The 24,276-nt window shown below is 38.9% G+C and overlaps 1 protein-coding gene across 3 annotated transcripts in view; it reads left to right on the top strand.

The window, feature by feature from the left end:
• The window catches only part of dnm1a (dynamin 1a), a 53,569-nt gene that overhangs the window by 6,708 nt on the left and 22,585 nt on the right, over positions 1 to 24,276 (top strand). For 2 of the 3 annotated variants that reach the window (XM_053339392.1, XM_053339393.1), the window contains exons 2-16: positions 4,538 to 4,611; positions 5,644 to 5,793; positions 6,037 to 6,240; positions 7,452 to 7,550; positions 8,572 to 8,732; positions 8,815 to 8,957; positions 9,053 to 9,188; positions 11,246 to 11,313; positions 12,774 to 12,912; positions 17,582 to 17,668; positions 17,783 to 17,853; positions 17,982 to 18,033; positions 19,509 to 19,520; positions 21,353 to 21,382; positions 21,729 to 21,842. In XM_053339392.1, coding sequence (XP_053195367.1) covers positions 4,538 to 4,611; positions 5,644 to 5,793; positions 6,037 to 6,240; positions 7,452 to 7,550; positions 8,572 to 8,732; positions 8,815 to 8,957; positions 9,053 to 9,188; positions 11,246 to 11,313; positions 12,774 to 12,912; positions 17,582 to 17,668; positions 17,783 to 17,853; positions 17,982 to 18,033; positions 19,509 to 19,520; positions 21,353 to 21,382; positions 21,729 to 21,842 — 1,540 coding nt within the window. The remainder of the gene's footprint in view (positions 1 to 4,537; positions 4,612 to 5,643; positions 5,794 to 6,036; positions 6,241 to 7,451; positions 7,551 to 8,571; positions 8,733 to 8,814; positions 8,958 to 9,052; positions 9,189 to 11,245; positions 11,314 to 12,773; positions 12,913 to 17,581; positions 17,669 to 17,782; positions 17,854 to 17,981; positions 18,034 to 19,508; positions 19,521 to 21,352; positions 21,383 to 21,728; positions 21,843 to 24,276) is intronic. The other variant, XM_053339394.1, reaches the window with a different exon arrangement.

Here is a 24,276-nt window from a genome sequence, read left to right on the forward strand (position 1 = left end):
ACTTTTCATCAACAAAAAGTAGTCTCATCCTTTTAAGACCAGAACCAGCACCACAAGGCAATTTTCCTTCCCAGCATCAAACACAGCTGGGAAGGAAAATTGCCTTGTGGTGCTGGTTCATTGCTGTCAGGGCTGTTACTGCTGCACGCACTAAACTAGGATTAGATGAGGCCTGTGTTTGGGAATCGGTAGTGATGTGACGCACACATGAGAAGACCGACAGAGTAGCTTGATGAGTTTGGGTTATTAGAAATATTGCAATGTCATGAAGCATTTATAAGGAGAGAGATTTGTGTCATGAAAACATGTGTAAATAATATTTCATTGAAATAATAGAGCCATTTTTAAAAGTTTACATCTCTATCTCTATCTCTTAAAGTGGCCATCTCCTCTTTTTTTCTTAAAGCTAACATACACATAACCAAAAATATAAAGACACAAAAACATAAGGCAATAGACAACAAAAACAACAAACGATGGGTAGAATACACCCAACCAACCTGAGGAACTGTGGTTGCTAAAGTATTGTAAATATGCATTTGAAATAATAAGATGAAAAAACACTCACAAAACACAAAATGTAAACATTGTTGTACGACAAAAGCAATGAGCCACAACAGTGTGTGTGTGTGTTTGTATGTGTGTGTGTGTGTATGGTGTCAGGCTAATTTCGGTGACAAATTTCAGGCTAAAAACCAGGTAACTGCAAGGCTTGTCTAATTGGGGATCAAATCCTTGTCCCCGATGGCGGTAAAACACTGATTTTTGCGTCAGTTGTTGAAGTTAGGGTTTGGGTGGGAATGAATGTAAATCTATGTAATGTAAGTGACCTTATATAACGTTTGTGTGTGCAACAGCAAATGACAGACAACAAACGAATGAATCGATGACTTAATATACTCTAAAAGATGATCCTGTAAAATCGTCTTATTTCATTTGTTTTGGGGACACGAGACGCTAAAAAATGAACTTAATCAAATTAATCAGCCTAGGCTTAGGCTAGCTGTGAGTCAGTGACAGCAATATTTGACACATCTGTGACCTCCCCCCGACCCTGTGACCTGCATCAATGTGGTCAGCATCTCCCTCCCCTCCGCCCCACACATACAAATACATATACATACACCTTCCTCCTCCTATTGATGATTACGGTTGGTTGCAATTGACAGATGGTGGGATAGAAGTGGGTAAACATTGCTGTCTGATACACTGATGAATGGTGACTGCTGAGTGCTTTAATAGATAAATACTTGTAGATAATATCTTGATATAACCTTAAATGCTCACTTCTACTTCCTGATGAAAAAAAAATGCATTTCACCTCGTTTGCTTGTATTCAGCCCTCCCCTCTTTACCTCTGCTGCTCAGGGATTGTGCCTGTGCTTTTAGCAGTGACATGAGTGTGAGATATCAACTGGAGGGTGGGGGTGCAGAGGGGGACTGTCACCTTCTCAGCAGTAATAGGTAAATGCTGAGTTTTAAGAGAGACAGCAAGGAGAGACTCATGAGTGGTCACATTTTTCTTCCTCTGGTCTGACAGGCTTATAGAAGGTCTTTTCAGTATTGTGGCAGTATGTGCAGCAAAATATAGTGTGTGTGTGTGTGTGTGTGTGTGTGTGTGTGTGTATGTGTGTGTGTGTGTGTTGAGCAGGATGCTGTCTGTGTCCTCCTCCCTCCTCCCCCACTTGGAGGATACTTCTGATAGCAGTTCGAGGAGGAGTGGAGTGAGAGGAAGACCTGCAGTTAAGACCATCTGTCTTCTCTAAATGACATCGAAGTGGGATAAATTAACCACACACACACACACACACACACAAACACACACGGACACAGACACAGACACACACAAACACACAGACCAGGCAGGTAGACCAGCAGATGGAAACATAAAGGCCAGGAGAGAGGGAGGAGGGTTTCCTTTGTTGCATGAGGCTGTATGAAAAGAAAAATGAAGCTCCCTTTTGCCTTTGTATCCAGAGTAGCACATATGAATGATAAGCAAACATTAGCTATGATGTGTTTTCAGGGCTATGTTGACAGTCACACAGTGAAAGCTTGTTTGCTATGTTCTCCTCATGCACTGATGCTACATGTAACATACTGCAGCTTGGAAATCAGTAGAGTAAAAGTGATCTACAGGAAACAACAACCTGCACGTTTTATGAGATTACAGCATTAAATTCAATCCTCAAGAAATGCTTACTTTGAAATTACAAATCTTGCCACCTTTCATTTTTAAAATTAATTTAATGGCCTTTTCTCTATTTTTGTTGTGGATTACTACTAATAGACTTACGTTTTAGAAATGAAACTTTGAGAGCATAAGTAAATAAACACCAGACATTTCTAGGTTATACAGGTTACCGTGAGTAAACAACAACCAGGACCTTCCTTTCCTATATATTCTTTTCCTTATTGTTTTGTATGATTACATCTGCTTCATCACAAAATATGCAACTAATCACTGTCCACATTTGTCTTTTGATTTGCTACAGGAAGGGGAAAACTGCACTGTTAGCACGGCTACAGTGTGAGCAGAAGCAGATATGTTAAAGCTACTGATGCCTTCCATCTAATTAAAACTAGAACTGAATATATATATTCAGAACTGCACCATCAAAATAGTCATCTATACATATAGAAACACTAAACAAATCATTTTAGTGTTTGGAGACAGTGGTGTCCATTATTAACATCTGTCAGTTTGCTTTTCCTATTTTGAGCAAAAGAAGCTGGGTAGGACGCTCATCTCTAGTTAACTCAGCTCATGACTGGCGTTTCCCAACTGCCTTCAGGCTCTGCTTCAGGGTCAAACAGTGGCCTCATTTATTTCTTATTCATGTCTTTCAGCTGATTAGTATGAAGTGAGCGAGATACTGGAGATACTGAAGATTTTTTTCTGTCTTGCACAATTTCAACTCTATGTTTAAATAGCAATAAATGATAGAAAACAAGAAGTTTCACCAGGCTGTGAAAACACACATATGCTTGAATATTAGTTGTATGATGATTTTTTTCCCCAGCTAAAAGCAAGATGATCTAATAAACTGCCTTACGCAAGGTTACTAGATAGAAAACAGCAGTATGTGTTCCTAGCAGCCCCTTGTTATTATTGTAAAAACACACACACACACACAGACACACACACACACACACACACACACACAGACACAGATGTACACCACGCATCACTTAATGAGAACTGTCATGTCAGCTGGTAGAGGAGCACACAGTGCCAGTGGCGAGTTGACGATGATGTTGCATAAGAAGCCGAACACCCCCAAAGAAAACAGTGTATTATTCAAAAGAGAAACACGACTACATGTAGGCAGACACACAAGGACAGGATTGTTACGTTAAATGTTAAATTCTATACTACACACATGCAGGCACAGACACACACATTTCTCTATTTCTCTTCAACAAACTAAGACAGTGGGTGGACAGAAAATCAGAATATTACAAAATAGAAAACGTTTCAGATTTTTCCACTGAAAAGAATCAGTAGTCTTCTTTTTCCCCCCAAAGGTTAGATTATTAGAAATGATAGTAAACAAGTAAAATTGCTTAGAGAAACATTGTAAATGCTACAGCTCTGACGCATATTTTAATCACCAGTACTTCAGACAGAGAAACTGCTCTCCATCCTGCTGCTGCTGATGATGTCGATTTGTCAAAATGTTGATTTCATCCATTTTGCTTTTGGTTCTCTAAAATGATTTCTACTGTGTTATTGTTTTCTCTGTAATATTCTGATATTTCAGTGCACAGACAAGAAAAAGTCACAAAAACATTTTGAATTATCTACATGAATGTATTATTAATATAGTACAGTTTAAATTGTATAGTTTTTTTCATGCATAATCAGGTGTTAATGTTTTTATATTGTACACTCACTTGAAAGGTGTTTCCTTTTGCAGGGGATTAGTTTTAGGGTTTCATTTGAGGGTTCATAGTTAATCCAGGAACATCTTTAGGAAAATACTAATATTGCATCAATTTTCAGCTTAATAAAGTGAAATAAAGCCATAACTTTGAACCATTTCACAGCTATTCGATGTCCTCACAAAGAGGATTCTTGCAGCACAGCAGTAAATCTAATGTAGCTAATTTGTAATTTGTCTCATTTGTAGCCTGGTGGGACCACAGTTGCGTGAGGACTTGTTGTTTGTCAGCACTGCACTGTTCACACAAACACATATTTACACATTTGCACATTCTCGCTGGTCTTTGCACAGATCTCCAGAGGGAATACTGAAGCCCTCCCCCAGCATCAGGATGCTGATTCATAATTAGTGACTAATGTGCTTATGTGTCATTTGATGAGTCACAAGCATGCAGCTTTTGAGTTTCAAATGTATTAAATGGGTTTATTTGTACTGTATATATATTTTGGCCAATATTCATGATGGTGTAATATCTATACTTTAATTTTAAAACGTTGCATAATTATTTCCTTCATTTTGATTTTAGTTCTTCTGCATCATTGTTTGTTTTACTGACAATCTTCCTTGCCATCTTTCTTCTTGTGTTACAGGGATTTCCTTCCCCGCGGTTCTGGCATTGTGACCCGTCGTCCGTTGGTCCTGCAGTTGATGAACTGTCCCACAGGTAAAAAAATATTCCCATAAAGATCCATTCTTGTCTTCCATGTCCTGGGATGTGTAGTGCTGTCATTGCATGTCAAAACTGAACGTGCTGCAGAATATTGAAGAACTGCTTGACCAAGATCCTTCATCAACTGACTGGTGGAGACTTCCTGGGTTAAATATGCTTAACTGATATTTGTTTGTTTGAGGTTTGTCACTTGACGCCATCTTGCAGTGTGGAGCCTAAAAGGATCATACATATAATCTGTTGTTCTTGTAATGGAAAGAAGAAAAATGGCAAGAATATACAAGATTGATTGTTTCCTCTGTTCTCCACAAGCCAGCATCTAGTGGCCATTACAAGAATTACATTTTAAGGCACTTCAGCAAGCCATGTCTATTACTGTAAAGACTGAACAGAATCTTTAATTTATTGCTATTAGGCTCAGCCATTTTATCTTAGACTCCGATCTGCACTTATCCCTTTATTATCATTCTTGTGTTTTGTTTTAAAATGTGAAATGCATACCAGCCCTGTTCCTTTAAATAACCTCCCTCCTGTTCCCGCTGCAGGTTAAACATTCCTCCCCCCGTCCCTCGACATCATTTTCACTCCATCCGTCTCTATGGACTGGGACATGTAGACAACATCCTTGCGTTGCTATAGTTACATCTCATTTGGATGATTCACAGTCTGTTATGAGCAGCTCGGTCATGCTGTGAGACGGAAATTAATTTGCACTTGTGTAGTTTGAAAATATATAGTTGTGGCTGCTGGATTACCTAAAGCCCTAAAATTAAGCTTTTTTTGCTGTTACACCAAATGTCCCTTATTTTCATGGAGATATAAGTTTAAAAATAATCACAATTCAATTTTTCTCTAGTTTTCTGTTTTCACTGTATATCTTATCTCCTCTCTTGTTCCATCTCTTTTAATCTTTCTGTTTCTGTTTTTTTATCTCTGCTGCTTCTCTGTCATTGTCTCATCATCCACTTATCATTTACATTTGTTCTCCCTTTTCCCATAACTGTTTCCTCTTCTTGTCTATTTCAGAGTATGCTGAGTTCCTTCACTGTAAGGGCAAAAAGTTCATAGATTTTGATGAAGTCCGACAGGAGATCGAGGCAGAGACCGACCGCGTCACCGGAGCCAACAAGGGCATCTCCCCTGTGCCCATCAACCTGCGGGTCTACTCCCCTCATGGTGAGACTGACACAGCTCTATTTATACATGAATTTGGGGTCACTTGCATAATAAAAAAAACAAAAAAAACTTTTACACTTTTACATAATCTGATTTGGATCCAGTTTGTCAGTTTTCCATGTCTGACATTAATTAATTAAAGACTGTACATCCAAGCCCTTTATTTAGCAACAGTGCATCTGAAGAAGCTCCATCATGTACCAGCTTTCTCTTAGTCCTCTTGTTCCCTTTTTCTCCTCACAGTGCTCAACCTGACCCTAGTGGACTTGCCGGGGATGACAAAGGTGCCGGTGGGTGACCAACCTGCAGATATCGAGGCTCAGATTAGAGAAATGCTGATGCAGTTTGTCACCAAGGACAACTGCCTGATGCTGGCTGTTTCCCCAGCCAACTCTGATCTGGCCAACTCTGATGCTTTAAAGATTGCCAAAGAGGTCGACCCTCAGGGTAAGTGTATGCATACGCACACATACACATATGCACACACAAACATATTCACACACACAAAGTTTGAAGAAATGTACAGAAACCAGTTTAAAGAGGACAGAACATAATTTTTGTGATTTTCTGTAATATACTGTATATACTGTTATAATATCAGATGTCTGTGTTAAACATGGTCAAAGTTCCAAAACTTGGGGTCAGTATATGTGAAAGTCAAAAGCCAGAACCTCAGTCTGCTCAGTGCTCACTTGCAATGTTACTTCTCCATAGAACTGACATCAAATTGCGAGAAATGGCCTTCAGTTAGTCTTTGTTGCTCATGTTGTTAATTGGGTTGTTTTTATCATCGTCTTGCACATTTCAGATTGAATTTTGGCTTGAACATTTAGAGTAAGGAAAGTGAAACATAAGTGCAACTACTGTTTGTTTACGTGAGATAAATCTTCTTTTATAAAACTGTAAATCATACAAAGATACTTCAGTATTCAGAGCCTCAGAATAGACCTGCAAATGTGCATGATACATCTTCTAAGTATAATTTTAATGTTCTTACTTGACTATTTTCATTTTACTGTATTACTTTGTAATTCTACTCCACTACAACTCAGAGGGTATTGTGTTGTAGGCCTAGTTTTTTTAACCCCCCTATAATTATTTGATAGTCCCTAGTTACTTTTCAGATTGAAATGCTCACCTGAAAGATATGACATCACCACATAAAGTTTTATACCTAGTTACAGATTAAAATGTCTAAATATACAATATTAAACTGCTGCAGACACACAAATGCATCAGTTACAATACAGTAATACCATGATATAAAATGATGTACTGTGTATGTACTGTGTATTTTGTATGTACTCTAATATAACACTCTAAAAGTTGGGTTAGGGTTCTACATCAATTAATAATAAAAAGTTTTACTAATAACATTGTCATTTCATTTAGGTCAAATTTTAAAAGCAGGACTTCTGTAATTAATATTTTACACTATGATATTGCTCTTTTTAATAATTGAAGGATCCAAATATTTTTTCCACTAGTGACAGAAACAAACAACGGTTGCACAGCTATCATGAGAGATTGAGGGTATTTCTCCCCAGATGTGCACATCAAGTATTAACATCTACTATTTTCAGTTTAGTTTTCAATTGAGTTTATGGGGGTGGTTTGTGCAGATGATAAATCATTCTGGTGTGTATGTGTGCACCTAGGGTTGAGGACCATCGGTGTGATCACCAAGCTGGACCTAATGGACGAGGGGACAGACGCTAAGGACATCCTGGAGAATAAACTCCTTCCACTAAGGAGGGGTAAGCACACAAACAATACCTCTTTTCTACTTCAGAGCCCTCGCAATGACACACTGTTTCCCTCTTGTGGTAATAAGGCAGTTGTACTCAAATGCTCCAACTAACTGCTGTGAAAGGAAAAAAAGGGGAGAGACAGGGAGGGAGAAATGGAGGGAACAGGGCGCTATAAAACAATACTTAGTGAAGAATCAAAGCAGAAACAGAAAGGTATATAGGAGGAGTTGTAAGGGAGAGGTGGCAGTGGGTAAAGAGAAAAACCCTGTCTTGGAAAAGAGCTTGCATGTATCTTGTGGGTTGCCCTTTATTGCAATGTGCTGATGTGGTGCTTTTCTTTTCCATTTGCACTTGGTTAGGGCCCAGGCATGTGCTTTTGAATATTTTCCATGTCCTTTGTTTTTTCTATGTTTTTTCCCCTGTCTTTTCCTCCCCGTCTCTCTTCGTCTAATGCTGTGGATGTTCACATTTACAAGCCTGCTGGCTCACAGTTGCATTAGTTATAGAGCATGAAACAGCCTTTAACTGAGTGATGCATGAGAAAACTTAACTGGAGGTGAAATGGGATCTGCTTGACCTGAACTCTCTTGGTTATTTCTCTTTTTATTTTTCTCTTTCTGCCTTAAAAACTTTGACATACACTTCTTTTGTGATTCATGTATTTCCTCTTTCCTCTCTGTCTTTCCTCCATCCATTCTTCGTCTGTATTCTTTAATCCAACGTCTCTTAAAAATGTGGTTTTGCTCAACCAAACATTATCAAACACAGTTTTTAAGCGGCTCGGTCCTGGAGGGGCTGCTCATTCTGGATTTGGCTGCTCAAACTCAGTTCATATGTAGACAATAAAGAGCCCAGCACAATCCCAGATTGCTACAAGACTACAGTCTACTATCTTCAAGTCATATTACTAGTCAGGTCACAAGCATTGAATTCGTTCCAGTCTGCTCTATAAAATTCAAGGAAGTTTTGAAAGGAGTTGGGTCTGGTTTTCTGTATTGTAAATGTCAGTTGGATTCTTTATGTCCAGGTTACATTGGTGTGGTGAACAGGAGCCAGAAGGACATAGATGGAAGGAAGGACATCAATGCGGCTATGGCTGCTGAGAGGAAGTTCTTTCTCTCTCACCCTGCGTATAGACACCTGGCTGACCGTATGGGCACTCCATACCTCCAGAAAACACTCAATCAGGTAAATAAAAGAGTAATGTATTGGCACTTTCCAACATCCCCCATATTCCCAGTGATCTAATTTTGACCTTTAACCTGCACAGCAACTGACCAACCACATCCGAGACACCCTGCCGGCTCTGCGGTCCAAGCTGCAGAGTCAGCTTCTCTCCATAGAGAAGGAGGTGGAGGAGTACAAGAACTTCAGACCTGACGATCCATCTCGCAAGACCAAGGCTCTACTCCAGTGAGTAGATACAGCATACATGTAGATAGAAAGATAGATAGACATGTAGATAGACACATAGATTAATTGATTCCGGTTCCTCTGTCTTCTCGCAGGATGGTGCAGCAGTTCTCTGTGGACTTTGAGAAGTGTATAGAGGGCTCTGGGGACCAGATTGACACGGCTGAGCTGTCAGGTGGTGCCAGGATCAATCGTATCTTCCATGAACGCTTCCCCTTTGAACTGGTCAAGGTGTGTGTGCGCCAGATTTTGTGTTTATTCATGTGATTTGGTTTGATTATTTTACTGATCATCCTCCCTTAAGCTATGCAAATGGTTTTCATGACAGTATAGTGTAAGGTAAACCATAGATTATATTTCTATATTTTTAAAATGTCATAATTACAAAAATATAAAACTGTTTAAAAATAATACTCAAAAAAATATAGTACAGTAAAAGGCTGATAAGGCACCATCACATGTTTAGTGCCCTAAAATTTAGGCACAAAATAAATGGTTAGGGTCAAATTTAATCAACACATTTTAATAAATATACTGAGGTCTAATGCAGGAACACAATAAACTGTAAAATCAGTGTAATATTTAATCTTCACTTAAACACTCAATGACTAATATCATTGGCTGCACAAAATGTTTTCCTTTCTCTGTTGAATTTATAGAGGTTTTATTATTATAATATTGCATACAATAAATACATAAACTAGTGCCTTAATCCATGTTAGCAGCAGGGGTAATGTTTAGCGTCTTAGTGGACCTCATGGTGGCGCTAGAGGAAAAGTCAGAGGATTACAAAAGTCATTAAGATTTATCCTCTGGGATCCATGAATATCTTTATCAAATTTCATGACTCGATAAACCAGTAGACCAACATTGCCATCCACAAATGCACGCCACTAGCATGGGTAATAAAAAGATAATGAGATCTAAGTACACAGAGTGGAATATGGTTGCTTAAGTTCTGTGGAAAATAGTCAGCAGCAAAGAAGAATGAACACGCTTTTGCATCTGTATATTTCTCTTCTCTTTGTATAATTTCCTTCTCTGAGAAGGAGAGAAGGCCTCCCTCCCTCAGGACTTTAAATTCTGGGCTTTTCTGACATAAACATTCCTTGTTTCTTCTCTGTCCGTTTAACCACTGCCTCTCCCAGAGTCATCTCTTCACTCTCACTTCTCTCACCTCACCTTCCTCACTGTCTGTCACCACATCCATCCTCATTTAATCCCTCCTCCACATCCTGTGTGTTCACATTTCATCATCTTTACCCTGAGCCTGTCCTTCCTCCATCCACCTTCCCTGACCTCTCTCTCTCTCTCTCTAAACCCTTTACCTCACGCCCTCTTTTACATGTATCCCTTTTTCATTTTCTATCTCTGAGCCCTTCCTCTTCCTTCTTTCATCCATCTATCCATCTCACCCCTCCGTCCTCTCTCACCCTCCCTCTGAGGATATAAAACTTACTGTCTGGGACTGAGGCGGCAGGAAAATGCCCCGTATGTTTCCCACTAAAAAGACAGAGCAGGTTGCTTTCTAACCAAAAGCTTGGCTCATGACACAGAAAACCCTCACTGTCTGCCAGATACATAAGAAGTCAATTCATCATTATGTTTTATATGTTTATAATCCATCATTCCAAGTTATTATTAAACCCTATTGAGGCAATAAAAACTGAGATTCTTTGACAAACATATTAAAAACAGATTTTTTTCGGAACATAGTAGCTCAGCTTAAAAGCAACTGTCAGTGCTATAGTCTGAAATGAGAAGTCTGAGAAGATGTAAGAATCTAATCTGTGATTATGGTTTTCAGCATAAAAGCAACCAAGACATTTAAGAAATAGTAAAGCACACCGAACTCAATGGTTCCCCACATTACTTGTGTAATTTATTTTGTGTAATGTACCACTTTGAATCACTTTTAAAGAAATAAATATCCAATAATTTACAAGAACAAAAAAGGCAGTAAAAATAAATAAATATGATTTTAGCAAAAAAGTATATTTCCGAAAATGTCGAACTATTCCTTTAATCGTCTGAGAACTCCTTAGATATTGTTGCACTGGCCTTATTTGTGGATAATATGGATCATACTGACAATTACAACAAAAACAACAGAGGGCGTAATAATAAGATTGAAACATGTATTTTATGAGCAGACCTGATATTTGGAAATCTGTAAAAAAAAAAAAAAAGTCCAGAGAGCGGAAGGTTTTGCGTATATTATGAGTTTAGTTTATGAGAGCCTGTGTAGCTCTTCATCCTTCCCATTGTCGTCTGTCCCTCTTTTTCAGATGGAGTTTGATGAGAAAGAGCTCCGCAAGGAGATCAGCTACGCCATCAAGAACATTCATGGCATCAGGCACGTATGCCCTTCATTTCACCCCTCCGTCTCTCCTTAGCTCCCTTTATATCTACGTCTCAGTCACCTCTGCTGTATCCAACTGACTTTGCCAATCTAATCGCTAAGGTCTCTAGACTTAGACTGAGTGCTGTGTTGCATACTGATAACAAAATTGACAGAGGAGATTTGGGATCAGAGAGGTGACTACTGGTTGCATGATACTTATTGTTTTGGCTTTCCTTTGTGCTTTGTGTGTGTTTGTTTGCCTTTCCCATGCTGTTGTGTTTGTCAGTCATTTGTCTGATTGGTGAAGTCCTGCAACGTTCTCTCACTGTTCTTATTCCGTCTCCTTGTTTGCATGTGGACCATGTGTGCATTTGTATTGTTTTATCCAAAAGGACTGAAAACAGCGTATACAGTTTATATTTGTTGCCAAATTAGTGCTTTGGTCTATCTAAATCAGACTTGCTTTTACAGTATGACTGTTTTTAGGTAACAAGTATGTGTGAAACATTACTGTACTGTACAGGAAAATATTTAATTTATTTCCATGATGGAGAGAATATTTTTGGTTTCTGTTACCACTAGTTTCTACTTTTTAATCTCTTGCTAAAGTATTTAGAGAAACATATAGTTGCTGGTTGCTAAAATACCAGATGATAATTTATGAATAATTGAACTAATTTGGTTGCTTAAATTGAAGTTTAAGTTTAAAAAAAATTGCTGTGGAAGTTCATATTCAGACTTGTACAAAGGTGGATTTTTGGGTCCAGAGCACGCCTTCAAAATGGTCTGTTTTTTCCAATGGCCATCCCTTTAAAGCAAGTTCCTTCAATCCCACAGAAATCAGAAATGATGACGGACACTTTGTTTTTAGTTGGAATCATAGCTAGTTTCACATTTGAGTTCATAATTTAAAAGGAAGCTGTTTCTTAGCAAGTGATTTACACATTACTAAACTACTAGTTACTAAGAATTAGGAAGGACTCTACAAACTAGTGCAACCCGGTCCAGGACTATATGAAATATGCATTTGTCATGGCAACTGAGAGAAACTTCACCATGGAAATGAATTAAATACATTCAATTTTCAGTGTCAAGTGAGATCCTGTTCATCCTCATCAGGAATAACACACCAACCAGTCAATTGTAACAAACTAACTCTCAACACATTTCAAGGGAAAATGACTGGATATAATCAAAGTAGCCAACAGATAACTTGACTTGATATGTACTGACTGTTACTTAATATTTCCTTAAATTTGTTGATTTGCAGAAAAAAATTGGCTCCATTCCCTTTCCCTGTCTACCTTGTGTCTGTTTATGTTTGTCATTTGGGAAAAACTCACAGATGGAGGGTATTTCTTTACAATTAACACTTTTCTCTTTGCCCAACCTTCTTCCCTCCTTTCTTTCTTTCTCTCCACCATCCTCCTTTTTTTTTTGGCCTCGTGGCTGGTTCTCTCTCTGACGAGCAGAACTGGCCTCTTCACCCCGGACATGGCCTTTGAGACCATTGTGAAAAGGCAGATTGGGAAGATTAAAGAGCCTTGCACCAAATGTGTGGACATGGTCATTTCTGAGCTAGTCAATACGGTTAGGCAGTGTACCAAAAAGGTAAAAAAAATGTATTAAACAGTGGAGCACTTTTTTTTATTTTCAACCCACATCTGCAAAGTCCCTCTGCTGTTCACTCCCCTCCACTGTAACCACCCGGCTCCATCCAGCCTTCACTGTTTCTTGGACAGCGAGGAGGCTGGAGTGGCAGGGTGGGCTGCGGTACACCTGCCTGCCTATACTGGACCGCTTCGGACGGGTTTGGCTGGACAGGCTGGCCGTAATAGAGAGCTGTGCTGGAAGAAAAACAGTGTGGAAGCTGAGTGGTTATTAATATATGGTTGCCAAGCAAAGAGTCAGTGACATTAAGACATGATTAAGAAATAATTACCAACATTATTTTTCTTGGATCTTTTCCATGGTCTTGTTCCTTTTTGAGTATTTTACTCAAATACATTTTGAAAAGCAAGAATTAGTAGCTTCAGTGAACTTGTTCCTGCCTGTTTTTTCTGTATTAATTTTGAGCTGTGTCCAATTTCCATTAAATGTCCTTCTAAAAGTATAGACTATATATTAACTTTAATTGTACTGCGATAACAAGATGATGTTTTCTATTTTGTCGCAGTTATTTAATCTAAATATGAACTCAAATAATATACGTACAAGATTAAAAAATATAATCTTTCTGGACGTTGCGGCTTCTGTACAACATGAAAAGCTTTTAGATTAGTCTTTTATCATTTCCAATATCTACCTGGAAAAAATTATTGATTTTTGTTCAGCTGTGAGCAACTCCTACATTTCCTTTGTGCATAAACAGCACAGTAGTTCTGAAGTATGAATACAGACTTTATACTTAATTTTGACTGTTTTATAGTATGCACACATTCACTATATGAATGTATTTAGTGTGGAACCTGGACACAGCTTAAGCTTAAGTAGTTTTCAATTCAACTCTACTGCAGAAATACTTATATTCAGAAAATAATCCTCAGAAACCATGAGCAAGGTACTCTTTTCACCTTTGCTTGTGCACAAAGAAATGCACTTGTTAGGAATATAATGTGTCAATTATTTTGAATTACTGGCAGCCATATTGGATGACCTCAGCGTCCAGACTTCCTTGTGTGTGAGACGGCAGCCGTGCACCTGCAGCAGACAGGAGCCATGATGATTATGTTTTAACTGCAGTTCAACAAGCCTCGGGGGGCTGTACTCAGGCTTGTGAGAGTGGCCAAGAGAAAGAGCAGTAGTCTCTATCCAAATTGATCCACTGTGACTAAACAATTTCAACAGCCGTTGGACTGCAACAACCTGGAGGCCTTTGGGATGATAAATGTTATGATTAGACTCCCGCTGGCAAGTTAGAGGAAAAGGAGGGATGGGCAGGGAAAGGGGATCGGGGAAGAGGGATCAGGGTGTCTTGGCTGAACGCCGGGGTGCACAGCTGCGGTCTCTTGGTGCGTCGCTTGGAGTTTTTGGCTGTTGGAGTTGTTCAGGCTGGAAGTTCTCTCTATTTCCCTCTCTTTTCTCTCGTCTTCTCTTTCTCTTTGCTCTTCATTGATAGAGAGAGACTCCAGCTCTGTCCTGTTTTAGAATGGCTTGATGGAAACCAAATGTCTCACTTGCATTTTCTTCCTTCTGTGCTGTTTATCCCCCCCCCACCCCATCCCACAACCCCCACACTCCTTGTCTTTTTAAAAATATGTTGTTTCCTTTGTTCCATGTCCAATTTCTACCTACCTTATCCATGTATCGTCCCTTTCACTTCCCATCCCCTATTTCTATTTCCATTCATTTTCTCCCTTTTCTTCTCGTCTTTACTTTATCTCCTCTTTCAACTCTTAATTTGGTGCTTTTACTTCTCCTCTTTCTCCACCTTTTTTTTTTCTTTTCACCCCTGTCTCCTGTGCCGCCTGCCTATCCCTACAGGACGGGGCTGTTCACCCCTGACCTGGCCTTTGAGGCTATAGTGAAAAAGCAGATCCAAAAGCTGAAGGAGCCCACACTGAAGTGTATAGATATGGTAGTGAGCGAACTCACCTTCACCATTCAAAAGTGTAGTCAAAAGGTAAAATGCCAAAGAGAACCAAGCCACTTTCACTATCTCTGTTAACCGTACAGGTAGGGGTAGACCGATGGCTGGATGCTTATTTTCTAAACCAGTAATAATATGCTTCCTGCGTATTTTATAAACGTAGCATTTATATTTTAAAGTTACTGAAGAGTGACTATAGATCTAGATATATATAGTGAGAGTTGGATATTATATTTCTTTTTAAATCCTTGTTGGGGAGCTTTTCTTTTCTTTCAGCTTTTCTTTTAATAAATAATTATCTGTTGTGTGTTAATATTTAAAGCTAATGTGAATGTGGTGCTATATTTAACAACCACAAATGTAAACTTAATGTAATTCATTGTATAGAGCCAAAATTCATGCTTAATGCCTAATAAATATACTAAACCAAGAGTCAACAGCAATGCTAGCTGAACTCTTAAGCTGTACTTAACATGCTAACATGCACATGTCTAAACATGATAAACTTTAGTAGGTTAGTGTTTACTATGTTCTTTTTTTATTTTGCATTTTAGTATCTTAATGTGGTAATCAGTGCTGTACTGTAAGACCAGCTCATGTTCAATGTACTGAGAATAAATGTCCACTCTAAATAAAATAAATAATAGATAAAAACATTAGAATTATAAACTGTTGGTATAAAGCAGGTATAACAAATACACAAATATTTCCTCAAAAGCATTGAGTCTGCAGATATCGGTCTACCCTTACTCATTCAAGATTTTACTAGTATTACCATATAATCCACATTTTAATTACATTTTCTTTTTCATTTGTTTTCTGTAAATTATTGGCCACATACTGACAATTTAACATTTTTTTGTGTCTCAACATTGCATGTTAAATAGTTTTTTAATTTTATATTTGACCTCATGATGTCTAAAACTCCTTTTTAAAAGTCATATTTTTTCTGTTTTTGTCAGTATGGTTTAATTTAGTGGCGTGACTGATTGTGTAGTTCCACTCACTGACTAAACGACGTTCTTTGATCGTCTTTTTTAATTTCTCTTTCGTCCTCTGCATCCTGTCGTCCTAACCCTCTGAACCAGCTGCTTCCTCGCAAAGCTGACCAAAAAAAAAAAAAAAAAGCGTGACCTCCTGTGGATTTCTCCTCTCTGTCACACTTCTATGTTGATTTCACTTACAGAGACGTACGTTACGTTTTTAAAGATACTGTATTATAATATACAGTGCTGGGGAAAATCCACAAAGGGGTCAGTTTGAAGTCTTCCTCCACCACCCCCTCCTACCTCTATCCCATCCTTCCTCCCCTGCTCCTTTGCATCGAATGCCAATCTGAATGTATGTGAGCATTTCCGCATGCTGCCTTGTTTGTAAAAAAAACAACAAACAACAACACAGTCAATGTTCTGTTTCTGTTAATTTATTTTTTAAGACATAGCACATTTAAGCAGATTTTTAAGGCTTCAAGTTGCAATGCATCTTTATTATTAGCAGAAAATGTTCCTTTCAGTTGCTTGGGTATTAAATACAGTTTGTCAAGTTTTGTTTTAATAAAGTTTAATTTTTGTGCGTTTCTCACTTTTATTTCACAATGAGAAAAAAATATGCATAAAACACAGTGTTTTCATTGATATTGGGTCAGTGGTGACAACATTAATTTCAGCTGCCATTGCAAGTTGAAAACTTTCAAAAAAGTAAAAAGTGTGATTTGACATTGAAACTTCAAGTTTATGCTCTTGCTAAACAGATTTGAGTTTTTATTATGTGTTGTGCTTGTGATGAGCTTATATTATTATAGCTATTATTAAAAGCACAAGGTGTATGCAACAAATGAATACTTAAATTACCCCAGAGTGTATTTTTGTTAGTGTCGTAATTGTAGCAATTGTAACATTTAAGATTTAATGCCAGTGATTAGACATTATGGTATAACAGTGTGTCCCATGATTATAAAGCATCTGTACTTTATGGATATTGTGTACTTTGTAATTGGACCAAACCCCAGAAGCAGCAAATCAGCTTGGGAATCAAAAAAAGAGATCTAACGATATCCGCTCAGTCTCCAAACCCAGCTGACAGACATGCGAGATGCATTGTAACTTGCAAGGAAACGGCTTATACTTTTCTGTGATTTTGGTTTAAATTTCTTTTTCCTCTCACACTTCTCAAATGTGTCTGTGTCACATTGGAGGCCCACCAATGTCTGCGTTCGTGGGTTTGCAATGAGCTCATGGAAAAAAAGACCCACAGTGTGCTGGGAAAAGGAAGCTTTTCTGCCAGGAACATTGTTTATTCTGTGTTTGTGTGGTAATATCACAGACTTTGCGCTATTCCTCTGCATTTGTCCCATATTGCCAACAAGTAGATATTTTGCATATAAAATCCACTCAAATAAACCAACTGATCAGGGTGTGCAGTGGCTAGAACTGAGTCTGGGATAAATGCCTCAAAACATAACATGTTTGATTGTGTTTCTGTATTTTGTTACAATGGTGGAACTGTGTGTTGTGGTTCAATGAGAAGAGTAATGTAGTGGTTTATTGAAGCTTGTGACAATGTGTGTGTGTGTGTGTGTGTATGTGTGTGTGTGTGTGTGTGTGTGTGTGTGTGTGTGTACGAGCGTGTGTGTGTCTGCTGGCATGTGTGTTTGGTTTTTTGCTACCTACCTACTGTGCTCTACTCTCACAGCTGGCTCAGTACCCCATGCTCAGAGAGGAGATGGAGAAGATTGTCACCCAGCACATCAGGGACAGAGAAAACCGCACTAAGGATCAGGTAACACACACCAAAATGTCTTGTGAAGGTATGAATCTCCCAAATCGGAGCTCTAATAAATGTTAAAAAAAAAATGGACATTCAATGATAGCATCTCTCTCCCTCATTGTCCAGGTGTTGCTGCTGATTGACATTGAGTTGTCCTACATGAACACCAACCATGAGGACTTCATTGGATTTGCCAAGTGAGTTTCTGTTTTTCATTTCTTTCTTTCCATTGTTGAGGGTATAAATGTGCATTGTTAAGTACTCACAGATTCATCAGTCCATGTGGTGTTTGACAGTATCTCCTCACGTGTGTTTCGTTGTGCAGCGCTCAGCAGAGGATCAGCCAAATGAACAAGAAGAAGACAGCTGGCAATCAGGTGCTTTGATCACAACCATACAGACACTTCCACAGTACTGTAGACCTTCACTATTTTTGCGGGTTATGGCACAGAGGTGTGTTACTCTCTTTAAGCTACTCATGAGATGCAGGAACATGATTCCAGGCCGAGCATCCAAGTCTGTTTTGTCTGTCGGCCAGCAGCACAACATCTGAACTTCATACACTCTTTCCCCAAGGCTTTGTTCTGTTAGCACTCAGCTCTCTGTTTTGCCCATGCTAAATGTAGTGCAGCTATACAGTATCTTGTTACCCTGGGCAACAGTCCATTCCCTACACTCACACTCACACACACACACACATACACACACACAATGCAGCCGTGCACATGTTACTGTACAGACACTAATAGACAACAGTTGTCCGATCATGAAACAAAGTCACGGTAATGTCAGCAGAACCCAAGGTCCATTGTGAAAAAGCTGATGGCACGATCAACAACAACATCAATAATCATAATATTAATATAATGTAGAAAGCAACCAGAGAGCGTATACGTCTGCCAAGGTTGCACAATCCTTAAAATCTTTCAGTTATTCTAATAAGAGAAAATTGTTTGGAATTTTAAATCACCATCTGGATCGCAGACGCATAGTGATAGACAGTCATGCAATATGTGACAGATTTTTTTCATTGAAGTAAAAGAGGTAGATGATGAGAAAATAGTAAAAATGCTCAAATACTGACAGTTGAAAAAACCCCCTGAAAAAATAAATAAATCCAAGATGTGCATCTTGATCTGAAGCTAGACCAAAAACAAATTGCCTGCTTGAGTTTAACTTTCCACAAAATATCACTGGAATCTGTCCACACATTTTTAAGGTTCAAAATTGAAGAAACTTTCATACAGTAACAGAAACTCCTCTTTGACACAGATCAGTCAAAGAGAAACGTGGACAAATGTAACAATAAAGTAAAATAAGTTATGAATGCCAGCTTTAACACAGGTAAAATACACATTATTATGATCCCACCAATTTTCTGAATGTGACTAGCATTATTCATTTAGGGCATCGATGTCTGAGGAGATGAGGGATATTATAAAGGTGTTCCTCCTTGCAAATGGTACCTTTATAGTGACGATATGATGACGTAGCTGGAAGAAGTGGTGGTTTTTTAGATGTTGAGATGCTAAATAACAGACAACAAGCAAACATGACTAAGAAACAAAACAATAAAATATGACCCAATAATGAAACAGACACAGTATTTGTCACAATATCAGTTCAATTATATACATTAACGGCACAGTCAACAGCTTTTGCATGACTTGCATTCTGCTTTTTTCCTTCTGAAAGCACTTAGATTCTCTTCAATTTTTCACACACTTGAATATGTTTTCTTCTGCTCTTGTTTTATGGTATATTTTTACCTATTTTTTCTTCTTAGTGATTTCTCTTTTTACTGTGTCTTTTCCCCCCATTTTTCCTTCTCTTTGTGGCTTGTTTGCTTCAGGATGAGATCATGGTGAGTAATGCTCATGTTTCTACACTCTGCATATGTCAGATTACATGTGTCTTTACATGTTTGAGCTTGGATGTCATCTATGTGTGCTGGGCTACAGGTGAAAGTGGATTCCTAAGTGTGTCTATGAATGTGTGTGTACTAAGCTTCATATTCTCAGCAGATGGGCAGGTGGCTGTGGTGGGGGATGCTTGGCTGCTTCCCTTTCCTCTCTCTTTTCAGCTGTGTCCTCCCTGCAGGCACACACACTCACACTCATACACACACTTTGACGCCACAGGGTGAAATGTGCTCTATAAAACGTTATCGTACACTGTTCAGCCCAGAGTAACATAAAAGAGCTAAATCAAGATTTACCCTCGTGTTATGTAATGTTCTTGTGTTAATGTCACAGGCAGCTTTCAGTCTCAGTTTAGAGATGCTGTTTGTGGCTACGACACTGAGGCCGGTTTGCTTTGGCAGTGAAGAGACAACCCCCCAGCAGTAGTCATTCGTTCTTGAATTTCATCTTAAAAAGTAGAATAGCGAAGACAGAAAGAAACAGAGACATCAAAAAGAGAGTATTTCAAACTCTCTCTGGCTCCGTCTTTTATTTCCTACCTCTCCCCCCTTCATCCACAGTCAAGGAGGAGAAAAGGAGACCTGCACTGTGGCCAACATATGTCACCCTTATAGCCGTCAGTTGTCATAACAACCACCCAGATTGTGGTCAAAGGTTAGGGGCACATAGTAAACAAAGTGGTGATCTTAACTTCCTGTTTACAGATGGATGTACTTGGCCCTTAAAGACCCCATGGCTTCTGGAGTTTATGGAGTTATAATCAATTATGTTGATGGAAAGATTCATTGTGTTTTAGTTAATCCCTCAAATCCAGCTGGATTCACCAAAATGTATGACAGGCAGACACATTTAGTTCATTTCCAATTCTAATCTGGATGCCACACTTTACACTAAGCGTTACAACATGAATCAACTCAAAGTGTTTAAATTATTGTAAACGCACAAGATGGTACAGTATAGATTAGGGAGACTAATGCACACCAAGATACAGGTTAAATGCCATAATTAAAACTAAAATGTAATATTTAATTAAACTTGCTTTTAAAATAATTAATTGAATAAGACAACAATCAAAGATAAATCAATGGTAATAGAGAACAGACAAATATATACAAATGAGTGATTATGGGCTATTTGTACACTTCAAACCACAAATGATTTAAATATGTTAAATCTTTGTCAGATTATGAATTGGATCAAAATTATCTATTGAAATAAATTTATAGTTTGGAGTCAGCGTTAAGATGTTGCTCTCCTCATTCTTGTAATTTTGAGTAAAATAAGTAAAATGAAATCAATTTTCTACAGTACGTCCATAGAAAAATTGTCTTTCATTTAAATATTTCACTCAGATTAACAGTTAAAACATTACATAAAATGCTGAAATCATCAGTTATAGAACACATATTCATTTATATGTATATATATATATACATATTTGACATTGTCATACAGAGAGGTAATTAACCATCAGAGTTTATGTGGAAAAGCGGTGCTTATACCATATATAGAGATACCCCAATTAAAAAAAACACATACTTTATAAAAGAGTCAGGCTCCTGCATCCCACTGCATGGTCTGAAAAAACTTTGACATGGGCCACTCTTATTACCTCCTTATTCCCATCGCCCCATCCTGCTTGCTGTCCCCTCGCTGCCGTCCCAGCAGCCAGCTGTGATGTGCTGGAACTTGAGCAAAGATGTGTATTTGGCCTTTACTGAAATGCCCCTTCGTTGGCGTAGCTTTGTAATGTTCTCTCCATATTCTCATTCAGCCGGAGAGAGGAGTTAGCGATCGGTTCAAGGTAAATAACTCGTACACCATGTACTGTATGTGTCTATAGTTTCTGTTTGGTGGAAAGAATGAAATAAAAGATAGAAAAAGAGAGAAAACAGGAGTGTGAGGAATGTGTTTAGTCGTGTAGGTGAGTGTCACCCTCCTGTTGTTTGTGGCAGTTGCCTCCTATCTCCACTAGAAGCAGTGTCATTACATTTTACTGTGCTGCCACGTACATGTTAGTGTAGGTACGTATATACAGTAAGTGTTACATACACAAGATGACAGATCTGATGTTGAGATTGTGAATATCTGTGAGCATTGGTACTGTGTGTTATTTATAATCACTTTGCTTTCTGTCTGTAATTTCTCAGGTGATCAGGAAGGGCTGGCTGACCATCAACAACATCGGCATCATGAAGGGAGGAGCCAAGGAGTACTGGTTTGTCCTCACCGCCGAGTCTCTGTCCTGGTACAAGGATGATGAGGTGAGATTGTGTGTCTTGCCGTGTTGTCCCAGAAACAATACAGCACCAAAGATTGGTATAATGATGTGACAATAATAATGGGAAATTGAATGCATCTGTGTGTTGTGCCTTTCTAGTCTTCTGACCACTCAAAGCACTTTCACACTACAAACCACATTCACCCATTCACACACACATATTCATACCCTGATGGCAGGCTGCCATGCAAGATGCTACTCATCAGGAAGAGCTAATCATTCACACACACATGGCACAGCCTTCGGGAGCGATTTAGGGTTCAGTATCTTGTCCAAGGAAACTTCTACATGTGGTCTGTAATCCGAGGAATCAAACCACCGATCTTCCGATTAGTGGATGACCCTCTCTGCCTCCTGAGCCACAGCAGGACAGGAGACCCTTCTTTGTTAGAAAAAAATCATACAAACGGAACTCAAGAGATTCTACTGCAGCAAATAATATTTTTATTATTTAAAATTATGTCTTAAAAAACACCTTTGAGTATTTTTTATGAAGGATTATTGGGATATAAAGTAGCCTGACTGATTTTGGGGGCTGATAACAATATTGATATTTCAGATCAATCAGAGAATGATATAACAAGTGATTTTTAAAATGTAGGCCTATTGAGCGGAAAACTTTATTTTTGATAAATGAAATACATTCATCAGTGCCCTCTGGTGGACAGATTGTGTAAAAGAAAAGAAAAGAACTAAATAAGTAAATACACAGTATCTTTGGCATTTGTGTACTGTAGTTTCTTGAAAAGCCAACAGATGTGCCATCACTGATTTATCTGTGAAGAGATAGCGATTAATCATTGTCCTCTAGTACAGAATTACTAGAGATTATTATTATTACTACTAATAATAGTTTATTTATTGTAGTTAGTGTTGTGTAGTCATTCCTCAAAATTAGGTTGAAGTTTGGCTGAATTCAGGGGCTGCTGTATGTGAAGTCATGTTGCATTCAGAGACCTCAAAAAAGGAAAAAAACATTCATCAATATAAAGACCTGTAGCATGTTTGGAAAAAAGGATTTTGCAATAATTCCTGCAGCCCAGTGATTTCCACTAGTTGAGTTGTCATATTAAACTGCCAATAACCTGCACTGAGTGTTGTGTAATCCTGTGATCTGGCTAGCGAGGCAAAGCTATCTGCGTATTTTCTGCACGACCTCAGACATCATCACCCGTGTCTGCATCATCCAAAAACTATGCACTTCATTTTAACAGCAGCACTTTTATAATATTTTCCTCTAAATTACAATACCAGGAGAATTATTTCAGTCTTTTCAATCTGTGTGTTTATTCTCCATGAGCTTTCACTGAGACTTAGTCTCTTTTCCGCATTCGGGTCCAAAACTCATTCCAGCTCATCCCGCTGGCAAGTATGACTGTTGGTCAAGTTCAGTGGTCGTCAAGCTGAGGATGATTGACCCGGTGTGCTTTGTTACTGGGCTGACCATGATGCTTTGCAGAACTATTAGCAGTCAGCCACAGTCTTGCTGTCTCCAGGCCGTAGCCGCAGCCGCTCTCCTCGCTGACATAAAGCTGTGTGTGTGCGTTTGCATGTGTGTGTGTGTGTGTGTGTAACATTGAGACGACCCCTTTTATAAAAAGTCAAGACCCCCCAGCATGTCAGACACCGAAGCTGGCACACACATGTGCATACCAGAGCCCCTTGCCCTGCCCTGTTCCCAATTCCCAACACGCACGTGTACACACACACACACACACACACACACACACACACACACACACAAACACACAAGCTGCTTCTAATAAACTTACTTCATTTCAAAGAAGCGGCACTGAGCAAAAGAGGGACTGGGTTGTAGGGAAGGAGAGGGGAGGAGGCAGGAGTGTCTCTTGTTAGCTGGTTAGCAGCAGAAGTAACAAGGACCATGTGAAGTGAGAGAAAGTGGGGAGGGGGCACAGAGGAGGGAGACAGGGAGGAGAAGAAAGAGGAGAAAGGACTGGTGTGGACATCTTGCTTTTATATCCTTACTTCCTACCTCTTTCCTCGAAGGTTCAAACCAGAAGAAATTCTTCTCATCTGTCTCATTCTTTCCTTTGCTGCCTTCTTCTTCTAATTTGTCGCCTCCATACCATTTGTCTCCCCCTCCCCTCTTGTACTGTATATTTATTTGAACATAGAGCTGCAAGGGTGCAAGGAGACACAAAACCAACACACCGTACTGGTGTTGAGGCTCAGTGCTGTGGCTGAAGGGCACTGCAGCACAGAGTGAGATTTAAAAAGAAAGAAAAGAGAAAAGAGCAACTTTCCATTATGTTTTCTATCCAAGCTGAACATTTCTGCATAGTCCAGTCACGCACACACACACACACACACACACTAAGAGTGAGTTAGAGTGCTCATGAGGCCTTATACTCATATGTGCACCTGGGCAGACGCTTGCCAATATACACACATTT

The sequence above is a fragment of the Scomber japonicus genome, chromosome 19, assembly GCF_027409825.1.
Source record: "Scomber japonicus isolate fScoJap1 chromosome 19, fScoJap1.pri, whole genome shotgun sequence".
Taxonomy (NCBI): domain Eukaryota; kingdom Metazoa; phylum Chordata; class Actinopteri; order Scombriformes; family Scombridae; genus Scomber; species Scomber japonicus.